This window comes from Palaemon carinicauda, chromosome 26 (genome assembly GCF_036898095.1).
Source record: "Palaemon carinicauda isolate YSFRI2023 chromosome 26, ASM3689809v2, whole genome shotgun sequence".
Classification (NCBI taxonomy): Eukaryota; Metazoa; Arthropoda; class Malacostraca; order Decapoda; family Palaemonidae; genus Palaemon; species Palaemon carinicauda.
In genome coordinates, this window is record NC_090750.1 from 64944945 (window position 1) to 64957587 (window position 12643).

General features: G+C 34.5%; 1 protein-coding gene across 1 annotated transcript; it reads right to left on the reverse strand.

Moving 5' to 3' along the window:
* Positions 1–117: 117 nt before the first annotated feature.
* Positions 118–12409, reverse strand: LOC137619556 (retinol dehydrogenase 11-like). Its single transcript, XM_068349683.1, has 10 exons — positions 12342–12409; positions 12280–12301; positions 8627–8773; positions 7780–7872; positions 7248–7372; positions 4217–4331; positions 3020–3214; positions 2237–2346; positions 707–796; positions 118–516 (listed from the first exon to the last, which is right to left on the reverse strand). The coding sequence occupies exons 3-10, from the start codon at positions 8757–8759 to the stop codon at positions 403–405; spliced, it is 975 nt and encodes a 324-aa protein (XP_068205784.1). The 5' UTR covers positions 8760–8773; positions 12280–12301; positions 12342–12409; the 3' UTR covers positions 118–402.
* Positions 12410–12643: the final 234 nt, after the last annotated feature.

Below are 12643 nucleotides of genomic sequence, written 5' to 3' on the forward strand. Positions count from 1 at the left end.
GTATAATTTAAAATTATAATTGTAAGAACAGTCGTATGAAAAGTAATTCATCGAACCGTTTTACAAATCTCACAGGTCTATTTTACAATTGATTTAATAAGACTGAAGAGAAAAATCTTTTAGTAATAGTAAGTTTTATTGATCCGGGAAGACATAAAAGAATGAACCTATCACTTACAAATAGTTTTGACATTTTAATTATGAAGATATTTTCAGTCAAAACGCTGTCGACAAGATATGACAGGGTATAGTACAGCACATCTTTCAAACGGCTGGTAGGGTAATTCGAAAGGAAACAAATAATGTTGGAAAAAGCTTATTGCGAAGGTTTCACAAAAATGGTCGAAGACTTATCAGGACATGTCTGTTGTTTAAAATATTCCAATTCTTGTCCTGCAATTTCTACTTCCCGGCATAATGGAGGTCTTCCTGAGTAAGATTTACTGCCATTTCACTCATCTCCCAAAGTTTCTTGGCCAATCCACGATCTTTGGCCTGTTCTGATCTTTTTGCAATCTGAAAATTGATAGATATGCGAATTATTCAATAAACAAGGATTTTGAAATTTATATAATAAGATGATGAAGTTTACCTTTAGTGACACAATTATTTAATATGTTTGTATGTTGAAAACGTTAATGTAAAAAAAAGCACTGGGATGAAATGAACAGGGATGTGTCAATAGAGAAAAAAGGATAGATATTACCTTGCAATCAGCAAAGTATTCTCCAGAGATATTTTCCACATCTTCTGACACCGCCAAGTGGATGGTAGTCTGAGCACCAAGCGTCTCATCCTGCAAATTAAAAAGGGAAAATACTTTTTAAAAGAAGTAGACTTTAACTGCTGCGAGACAATTTACAAATAAAGACCACTAGGTTCCTGATACTGTTATTGTGCAGTGCTTTGTGTTTTGTGTAATTGTCCTTTTAGTCTACAGATTAATGTAAGAAAGTAAACATATAGCTTATCAATCTTACATCTGATAAACATTCAAATGTAAAGTGCCCTTAAAGACATTTACTTTGCAAACCAAGCTTGTTCCGAGGAGAAAGCTTATATGCAAAATGTTAGTATAGAGACGGAAGAAAACCTATAAAAGAACGAATCACAGCTCTTTTTAAACCTAATGAACATCAACACCAATAATACCAAAACACCAGCACAAAGTTACAAGATGTCACTAGTCAGTGAGGTTACGTATCACCTCAACTTATTGTTGCTGACCAGGACTGTAATAGATTTTTAGTAGAATGCCCTTGAGGACTATAGGACTGTACATCTTAACTGTTAATGATCCGATTGATGATGATGATGATGATATCCACGGCCACTATCCATTGAGACACTTGTTGCAGATTGCCAGAGAGTGTACTGTTGGCCACAAAGCTGTGATAGTGTGCCGTGAAACTGAAAGACAGTTTGGTTTTGCGTGGACGACGGTGTTCGTGCCCATGCACACACACACACACACACACACACACACACACACACACACACACACACACACACACACACACACACACACAAATCGAAGAAAATTTTCTTTGGACAGACTGTCATGTATATGTATTTCTGCTGTTATCCTGAAAACTATCTGCAGGGCAGTCTGTGGAGAGACAAACTATCTTCAATTTTTGGACGCCACTAAGACATTGTCTATTCATTATAAAGGTAGAGAAACCTATCCAAGTACCTTATATATATATATATATATATATATATCTTATATATATATATATATCTTATATATATATATCTTATATATATATATATATATATATATATGTATGTATGTATGTATGTATGTATGTATGTGTGTATATATGTGCATGTGTGCGTGCATGGACACGAACACCGTCGTCCACACAAAGCCCAAACTGTCTTTCAGTTTCACGGCTCACCACCACAGCTTTGTGGCCAACAGTACACTCTCTGGCAATCTGCGACAACTGTCTCAATTGATCGTGGCCGTGGATATCATCATCATCATCATCCTCATCATCATCATCATCATCATCATCATCATCATCATCATCATCATCATCATCCCCATCATCATCATCATCATCCCCATCATCAATCAGAACTTAAATACACAGGCCGGGTCATCAAGAGTTACGATGTGCAGTATACGAACAAGCAACTTAGCTATGTTGTAAATCTTTTAAGCTTTGAAATTAAATCTAATACATTGGAAGATATACTTAAGAAAATAGTAAAACGTTTGTTTCACCTTTGCCATCAGTTTGAAGAGATATCCAAACATATAATCGGTTATCTTGTTAGTTTTGAAAAAGATTTCAGTGTTCACGGCTCCAGGATGAAGGCTGTTTGTTGTCACCCCTACCGACAAGAAATAGAAATAGTGATTAAATACTTCGGAAAATCCAGTATTACCTGAAATATTTCATAGGATTATATTCCAACACAAAAAGAAAAGAAAGATTACTGATGTTCGAGTTATTACATGGCTTCAAGGTTAGAGTTTTCTTTTAAAAATACTTGTTACTAAATTTGTAGACTGACTATAAAAAGTAAATAAACTTGTTTACAATATCAGGTTAGATTAGGTTCCTTTATAAATTGGCACTATCCATTAAGGAACCTAAATATAGATACAAAATCAAGTTAATTGGTTAAGTTGTCTTTTTTTATTTCATATGAAATTAAACATAGGCTAATGATAGAATACATAACTATGAATTCAGGGCCAAAAAACCTGGCAATAGGGGCAGGGAGGCCAATCAACGCCGAGGAGTAACTGAGGGAAAGTCCCGAAGTAACTACGTGCACCAAAATTTGAAAGAGGTTCAATTGAAAGAAGAAATAAAGATAGCTTGAAAGAGGGTGAAATAGAAAGCCAGCAGGGAGGTGCATCGAGAGGCCAAAGGGACACTTGAACTACTTTTTATTCATGCCTACTGTGCACCGTGGGAGGTGCACTGATTGCACTAACAATATCCCCCCACCAGAAATATAATTGAATGAGATTACCATATAGTTCCAACATCCTTACCTGTTCCTTTCATCCTCTCTGCCAGTTCTACAGTGAAGAGAACATTGGCTAATTTAGTTTGTCCGTAACAAGCAAAAGTGCTGGGATAGGGTCTCTTTTCGAAATTCAGGTCATCAACCACCAAATTCTTACAAAAGAAATGACCATCTGAGGAGACATTAACGACTCTGCTTGGGGCACTTTTCTTCAGAAGATCTGCAATGGTTATGAGGCATTATTGAAATAAAAGTTGCAACTAGATTACGTGAGAAGTGTATACCCTAAAAAAGAATAGTTGTCGAATATACTGTATTTGCACATTCACTAAGATTTGAACACGGTAGATAAATAAGTTTCCCAAAATATAGTAACGAGTACATAAGTGTGTCTAAAGTGAATATTTAAAATTAATGGCATTTACAGACCTTCCATTATTTTCACAAAGAAAGTTTGTTCTTCAGTACAATATGAGTGACTTTTAGGCGGATCTAAGAGTCAAAAGTATATCATATCTTATAAATTTGATTTATTGCTTCTGCATTTACTGACAGAATTCGTAGATAACCATGGCGTATGTAACTATAACAAAATGTTTGTGTGTTTTCCTGTGAAATTATATAAATATTTATTAATCTATTTTGAAATTCCCGTGAAATTTCTGCTGTTTCGAATACAACTTATTCGCACTTTGGAAACTTTACTTCCATGGTCTTGTCAAGGCATTTTGAAAACTTTCATACTTTATTCATATCATTTATCACATTATAAAATTGTTTTTGTTTTGTATTTTTCCGTTTTTCACCATCTTTAATAGGTAGAGATACAAATAAACATCAGCTATTGATACACTTGTTTGTTTCTGCCAAGTGAACGGTTTAAACTTAATGGAACGTGCCAATAAAGTTATCAATTCTTCAAATTTAAAACGTCAGTTGACTGTGTTCTGAATCTTAAACCTCTGGTAGTTTTAGAGTTGATAAATGTAACTCGTTTTTAATAATTGATGTGATGACAAATTTAAAAAAACACAATACTACCAGTTTATCCAAATATATAAAAATGGCAGCATGTAAAATCTACGACCATAAATAAAGATTTCAAAATTCTCCCGTCAACAGAGTCTCTTCAACTTGTTGGTTCAAATGCAATACGGTCAAGGGGAATCTGTTCTTCTCTTTAGACAAATTTTTCTTTTTTTGAATAGTCATAGCCACTGACCTAAAAGCATGTTGGTCAGAAGGAAGTGCCCGAAGTGATTGGTTGCCATCGTCAGTTCCAGACCATCTGAAGTTAGAGTTTTCACTGAGGGAGCTACTATCCCTGCGTTATTTACCTGTTTGTATGAAATAAAATGTAAACTATTAGTAAAGTCCACGACTAAAACCAAGTTCACTACTACTACTACTACTACTACTACTACTACTACTATTACTACTACTACTACTACTACTACTAATAATAATAATAATAATTATTATTATTATTATTCTATCTACCATGGCACTTTCCCAAATTTTGGGAGGTAAGCGACATAAAAAAAAAGAAACATGAAGGGATTTTGTTTTACAATGTTCTTCTTTGCTTGAGGATAGACTCGGCTGAGTTTTATTGGTATTGCTGGGGTACCACAGCCCATCCTCCTCGTTTTCCACTCCAATGAAGCTTCATATGCTGACTACCCCACTGCCGCTACCTTGGCGTCAACCTAGGTGACCCGAGGTAGCAGCAGGGCCTATACAAACTGTGTCACAGTTGCTCACCATTCATTTCTATTCGTAGCACGCTCTTTGGTCTTTTTCACATCAATCCTCATATCACCTAGGGCATTCTTAACTCTATCCATCCACCCAAATCTTGCCATTCCTCTTGCACTTCTCTCATCAACTCTTGTATTCATCACCCTTTTCAGCAGACAACCATTTCCACCCTCTATACATGGCCAAACCACCTCAACACATTCATATCCACTCTAGCTGCTAAGTCAATTCTCACACCCGTTCTCACCCTCACTGCTTTGTTCCTAACCACATCCAATCGAGATACACTAGCTATACTCCTCAGTCACTTCATCACGAACACATGCAATTTCTGTCTCCGTCATTTCTATTCCCCACAACTCCGATCCATACATCACTGGTGGTACATTCACTTCTCATACAGAACTCTTTAATTTCATCCTTAACCCTCTATTCTCAACCATTCCCTTCACTGCCCCCAACACTTTACATCCTTCATTCATTCTCTGACATACATCTCTTCCTATTTGAATTTTTGCAGCAACGGCAAAACCTAAGTACGTAGACTGACCTACTTCCTCAAGTAACTCTATGCATTCACCATGGTAGCACCACCCTCCCTTTTTGTGCATCTCATAACCTTTCTCTTACCTACATTAACTCGTAAATTTCATCTCTCACACACCCTTCCAAACTCTGTTACTAATCGACACGGCTTCTCCTCCGAGTCTAGCCTACAACCAATACAGTACAATACACAAACAACACCTGATTCACCACCCACTCATGATTACTCTCATCTCTCAGTTTCAATCCTCGACCAAGTACTCGAGCATTCACCTCTTTTACAGCTCCATCCACAAACAAATTAGACAACCATGGCGACAAAACACATCCCTGTCTCAACCACACTCTCCCTGAAAATCCATTGCTCACTTCATTCCCTATGCTAACACATGCTTTAATGTCTATGTATAAACTCATCGCTACTTGCAACAATCTTCCATTAATTCCACATCGTATCCCTATCAACTCTTACCTCTCCTAAAGCCACTCTGTACTTCAAAGATTGCATCCTCTGTTTTATCCTTAATACTATTAATAAATGCTCAACCTTACACTTTTCCAACTGTACTCATCAAACTAGTACCCAAAGCATTACAATACTCATGCACACCTCCCTTACCTTTGTCTAGCGGAACAATACACGCACACAACTAGTACAGTGGCACCATTTAAAACATAAAACATATATTAAACAATCTCACCAATGCTAAGTAGTAAGTAGTATATACCTATATATATATATATATATATATATATATATATATATATATATATATATATATATATATATATATACAGTATTACTTTTATATACGAATGCCTATGAATGCGAGCAAATTGGTATGCAAGCATGAAAGTTCAAATTAGTAAGCAAGTATCGCATCGGTGTGTAGGCAAATGTTTCCCTCCATGTGAGAGATTATTTTTTGACAAGTTCTGCACATTTGAGATTAACCCACGTTGCTAAAATCTGTCTCCATTACGCCAAGATGGAGAGCTCCATAAAAAGAGTGACCTTAAACCGCCCATCCGTAAACACAGGGATAACAGCACATGGGTAGTACATAATGCGCACATCAGAAATGAAGAGGATACCCTTCATGACTTCGCATGAGACCAGCAGAGCGTTGCCATGTACTTAATTTTTCAAATAACTGTCAGTCATGTCAACTGAATTGTTTTACTATATCATTTTTACTTTTCCTTAAGAATGATTGATTTGTATCATTTCTGATGTAAAGGGTTAATGCATTGAGTGAATTTCATTTATTTCTTATGGGAAAATTGTTTTTAGTTCGCAAACAAGCTTCCAAAATGTATTAACCTCGTATAGCAAGGTGTCATTGAGTTTATAATTACATATACGTATATATATATATATATATATATATATATATATATATATATATATATATATATATAATGTATATGTATATATATATGTATATATATATATATATATATATATATATATATATATATATACATTATATATATATATATATATATATATATATATATATATATATATATATATATATGTATGTATACATATATATTTATATAATAGATTTATATGAAATATATCCACATTTACACTTATACACACTTGTAAACAGAGCTGGTAACACTGTATACAGTATATATATATATATATATATATATATATATATATATATATATATATATATATATATATATATATATATATATATGATTGTAAATGTCTGTTATATGTAATAGATATAAATATTTGTGTCTGGTAATTATGACAGTTTCAACATACGGGCAATTTGAACTAGCATCCCTAGGCTACTTAGCTACATAGAGATAGCATTTCGTGATTCTTTCCTTCTGTAAAATTTTGGAGACCATTGTACATACAGTAAAATAAATGCAGTCTATTACATTAAAGTAACAAGTTCCGAAGTTCAGATGCAACATACCAGAATGTGAAGTTCCTTTTCAGTGTCGATAATTTCCTTGGCGAACTTCCTGACGGAGGCGAGGTCTGAGGTGTCCAGTTGCTTGACGTAGACTTGGCCATTTCCAGTCGTTCCAATGATTTCATCTTTCGAAAGACATTAATTTTAAAGTTAATATAAACTTCTATAGCTACATGAGAATATTTTTTTTTCTTTTGCTATTATATTACTCTATTTGATTGAATCTAAATATTTCTAGATTAATACTAACCGTTTTATCTTTATTGTCTTTAATAACTTGTCAAAAATTCAAATGCAAATTTAAAAGAATGGAAAATTGATAAAATTTTAAACTTTAAGAATGGAACTAGTATTGAAAAAACAGCACCTTCAAATAATCAATTAAGGAATTAGTGTTTATAAAGAATATATGGCTAAAGTATGCCCCATTTTAGTGAAACTTCCATCTAAGCATGTTTTAGCGACCTGGATCCAGTGCAATCTATTTTTTTTTTAAATTTGATGTCATGAAAAAAATCAATTTGCAACAAACCTGCTACTTTTTGTGCCTTTTGCACATTTCTGCATGCAAGAATGACACGTGCCCCTCGGCGAGCAAGATCTCTTGCTGTTTCTTTGCCAATACCTAGAAAACAATTAAGTATTTTATAACTTTTTCATTATATCAAGTCATCATAAGTAGATATCTATGACAGAGTGAAATTATAATCAAGAATCAAGCCTTAATATCATAAGCAAAGTCATATGTGACGGGCCGAGAGAGGGTTGTGAACTCAAAGGCAGGATGCAATCAACTGAGTTGTATATTAAGGAACACTCTCCTTTATATACAACTCAGTTGATTGCATCCTGCCTTTGAGTTCACAACCCTCTCTCGGCCCGTCACATTGGTGACCCCGGAGTGACCGGAGTGACTCGCTCCTCCCGCCTCCCCCCCCCCCCCCTTCTCCCTCCTTCGTCACACATAATAATGATTGGAAATCATGGATTCTCTAAGTATCTTGGTCATTAAAATAACGTCAAAGATTCTTCAGATGTCATGATTATTAGCAAATTGAGGTAGATTACAACATGATCTTTAAATAGGGCCTTATCCATTAATATCATTTTATTGAAAAATTGTAAATAGTTGGATCTACGGTTAATCAAGATCACGATTACCGACTGGAACCGAAAAAAAAAGTCGAAGGAAAAAGGGAGAAAATTAAACAGTCTGAATTAATGCCAACAGCAGCAAACTATCCCGAGATTCTCAGTTTGGGAATATAATACAAACCTATATTAAATCAAAACAACTTACAAACAATTCCAATAGCCCTTTACATGGAAGAAATGATGAATAAATCAATGTAAAATCAAGAGAGTCGAAGGTCACACACCTGCAGAGGAGCCAGTTACAATGGCAGTTTTGCCATCCAACAACTTCTTCGATGTGCAGACCCCTGACCGTCTTTTGTAAATGACCCGAACGGCCACAACAAAGCAAATTATTCCAGTTATCCAGAGCCACATGGTCAAATGATTACCTGGAAGACATGATCACGTGATTTATAAAAGCAATAAGTGGAAAATTTCCTCAACCATTACATACAAACTGTAACCAGTAAGGTGATTTTGAGTCTTTTTATAGTTTATTTATGACATGTTTGTTTTTGATGTTGTTAATAGTTTATATGTGACATGTCTGTTTTGACGTTATTACTTTTTTTTAGAATGATTTATTGTTAATTTGTTCTCTTCATTTATTTATTTCCTTATTTCCTTTCCTCACTGGGCTAGTTTTCCCTGTTGGAGCCCCTGGGCTTATAGCATCTTGCTTTTCCAACTAGGGTTGTAGCTTGGATAGTAATAATAATAATAATAATAATAATAATAATAATATTAATAAAGGTCAAATTTAGAAAAGTTTGTTATTAAAGAATAATTGCTGATATTCATCACTTTGTAAATGTTAATCCACATACTTAACTTCGTCAAAGTTATTTGACCTTTAAGGGTCAAATAAGTTAAGTATCTATATAAGTAATTTCCTGTTACATCTCAATAACAAACATATGCTACAAATAATCAAAGAGTTTTAAATGATCTCACATTCCAACAGTTTGCAGCTTTGTTCTTTTATCTCTAAAGGTCAAATTTAGAAAAGTTTATTATCAAAGAACAATTGCTGATATTCATCACCTTGAAAATGTTAAATCAAATACAGAGTTTTGTCAAAATCATGTTATCTTCATAAGTAACCCTTATGGGCTGTAGAAGGTAAGCATCACTATTAGTAATTTTCTATTACATCTCACTGTCAAATAATTAGAAAGCTTTAAATGATCTCATATGCCAACAGTTCGCATCCTTGACCTTTTATCTTTAAAGGTCAAATTCTGTAAACTTGATTATTGGAAAATTTCTGTTGAAATTTACTATAATGAAAACTACAATACAAATATAAAGTCAATTTCGGCATTTTTAAACTGTCCTATTATATATCTGTAACATGTCCACATCTGACAAAAATGGTTATGATTGAAGAATAAATTGGAAAATTATAAGCAAAAGTAAAACTGGAGTAGCTTATTAAAATTCACACCAATAACAAAGGATACAAGATAAATGCTGAATAAAGTGTTATAGTATAAATCGTCATTTGCCATATATGTAACATGATAGGATTACTGGTTACTCTTCATTGCTTTTTAAAAGATTAAATGTGCGTTTCTCCATTTCTCCACCTCTACAATATATGACAGTTGCAACCCGAACTACTTTCATAATCTTCGATAAGCCCAAAATATTTAATCTTTATCATGTACTCTTGGCCTTTCGCCTGTACTATCTGCAGTTAATTGTCAGATTCTGATGGCCATTATCTTCTACTGATTGAGCGTTATCAGAATGTTTGTTCATCATCATCAAGTACGGGGTGTTCGATGTCGAACGGCCGTGGCCCTCTGCACAAAACTTCTCCATTCATTCCGGTCTTGAGCCTTCCTTTCCAACACCACCATCGTTAGCCCGCACATCTCCTTGATATTGTCACTCAATCTAGTTTTAGGCCTTCCTCTCGGTCTTGTACCATAGACTGATTGTTACAAGTTCTTTCAAATTTTAAACAATATGGAATCAACACAAGAAAATATGGGAATTCAATATAAACAGAAACTCACAAAAATACAGTATGTTTATTCCCATCCATATTTAATATGAAAATGGATTGCTGTTTCCACTTTGCTTTCATTGACACAAATTGACATAAATGCAAAGTTATGAGTAGAGGGAACAGACTGGAAAGAACAAATAAAGATACTTGGAACAGCGAGTTGATGAGTTCTTCTCCATGGCTAGGACTTTCGGCTTAAAAGATAATAATTTTATTGTGGTTTTGGACTTGAAGATGTCAAAGATGGAACAGCAAATGCTATTTCTCTCAAATTTTGGAGATTTTGTAAATGGGAGGGCAGGAAGGACTGACTACTTCTCTTCACCAGCAGGAAGGGTTAGCAGCTTCTCTTCATCAATGAGCGTACACTTACCTCTTAGTCTTGGGCATGACAAGATTTTTGGAGATACATGTTTGTAATCCAAAAGGAAGATTCCCGTCATAACCTGGCTTTGTCATACCTCTGGTTTATGGCCCTTGTTTTCTACCTTTCTTGGACAGTCTCTTCTGGAAGCATGTATGTCCCTGTACTGGTGGAGCTAATATCGACAATCATCATTCCCATATAAGGAGTTCAATCATTTTAGGAAAACTGATTGGTTTCTTTAAAAATGCCCATTTTGGTAGCACCATAGAAGCTTCTAGAACAAATCTTTTGATGCAATCTCGACCCAATTGCACCATATAACGAAAGCATGGTATTGTAGATCACAAGTTGTCGTTTCCACAAGAACGAGTTTTCTTAGAATCTCGTTTTGGCTCCGAAGTGTTGACAACTACGCATAACTGAGGTTATGACATTTTCGCATAAACACTATACTCAGTGAAGCATAAAACAGCCAATAGAGATGGGGACCTAGTTTTGAACGGATTCCCCAACTAGTGCCATGTCTCCACAGATCACTAACCAGCTCTTCAACCCGTCTCCCTTACTATCTGTCTCTCTAATACTCCTTCACCTATTTAACACCAATTCTCTCTGCTTATCCCTTTTAATACGTGCTCGTTCATATGGTCTTATGACTATTTTTACAAATAATATTATCTTAATTACCTTTTATCCTTTATTAAGCTTTATTTTCATAATGTCATGCTTATCCCTTCTAATACGTGCTCGTTCATATGGTCTTATGACTGTTTTTACAAATAATATCTTAATTACCTTTTATCCTTTATTAAGCTTTATTTTCATAATGTCATGCTTATCCCTTCTAATACGTGCTCGTTCATATGGTCTTATGACTGTTTTTACAAATAATATTATATTAATTACCTTTTATCCTTTATTAAGCTTTATTTTCATAATGTCACCTTCTTGCTCGTAAGTCCTTGTATATAAACTCGATGATTGTTTAATAAAGTTCTCCCTCACACTATCCAAGACCTACAGAATAGTCTTTCTGTAGATCTTGGTACTATCACTAGAGTAGCCGACTCGAAGGTAGAAAGATGATATAAGAGAGAAATTATTAATGAAAAAAATCACACTTAACCAAAGCAAATTTTAACATCCATGTATTATAGTTTAAATATTAGGGCCAAGGTCTCCTTAGATCTTCGACTCAACTCCAATCCCTTAAAAGATCAAAAGTTACATTCTACCTGTCTTGAAAATTAATCACTTTTTGTCAAACACAATGCCAACCCTTGATCCAAAAAACAAATACAAGATACATTGTGATCCAAAAAACAAATACAAGATATATTGGTATATAGCAGTTTGTTAATCAAACAAAAAAACGACCAGGAATAGGCTACAATTTCTTCTCGATGATATATTTATGGCCTTCGACGAACAGCATAATCAAACTCCAAGTATTTTATAACATTCAGGTATCAATGAATACGAATTGATCACGAAATAATCTATAAACTAACCTTGATTCCTGATGACACGAATAGAGTTTTGTTCCGAGTGTTGTGACTATGTTTACACAGACAGAAAACGTACAAAGCCGTTACTTTGAACCAAGGTCTAAAGAATGCCTTGGGAAGAACAGCTACATTCCTTGTTGCACGCTACTACTACAACACTGTTTATGTGAATGAAGCTGTAGCTTGTAGTTGTGCTGCCAACCGGGAGGTCTGGGTAACAGGGGTTGGTGATGTACGATAAGTGATGGTGCTGTTCAAGGTCATAAAACTTGAACCGATATAAGTTCTATTTCGGGGTTATGATTATTATCATGAATGATAGAATATTCAAAAGAATGGAGAAAATATACCGTCATATATATATACA

Excerpts from the sequence above, each read along its gene's own strand:
- LOC137619556 (XM_068349683.1), bottom strand. The coding sequence starts at position 8,759 with ATGTGGCTCTGGATAACTGGAATAATTTGCTTTGTTGTGGCCGTTCGG. Across the intron at positions 7,873-8,626 it reads TGTAACTGGCTCCTCTGCAG|GTATTGGCAAAGAAACAGCA; the intron begins GTGTGTGACCTT and ends ATTGTTTTCTAG. Across the intron at positions 2,347-3,019 it reads AGAGAGGATGAAAGGAACAG|GGGTGACAACAAACAGCCTT; the intron begins GTAAGGATGTTG and ends TCTTGTCGGTAG.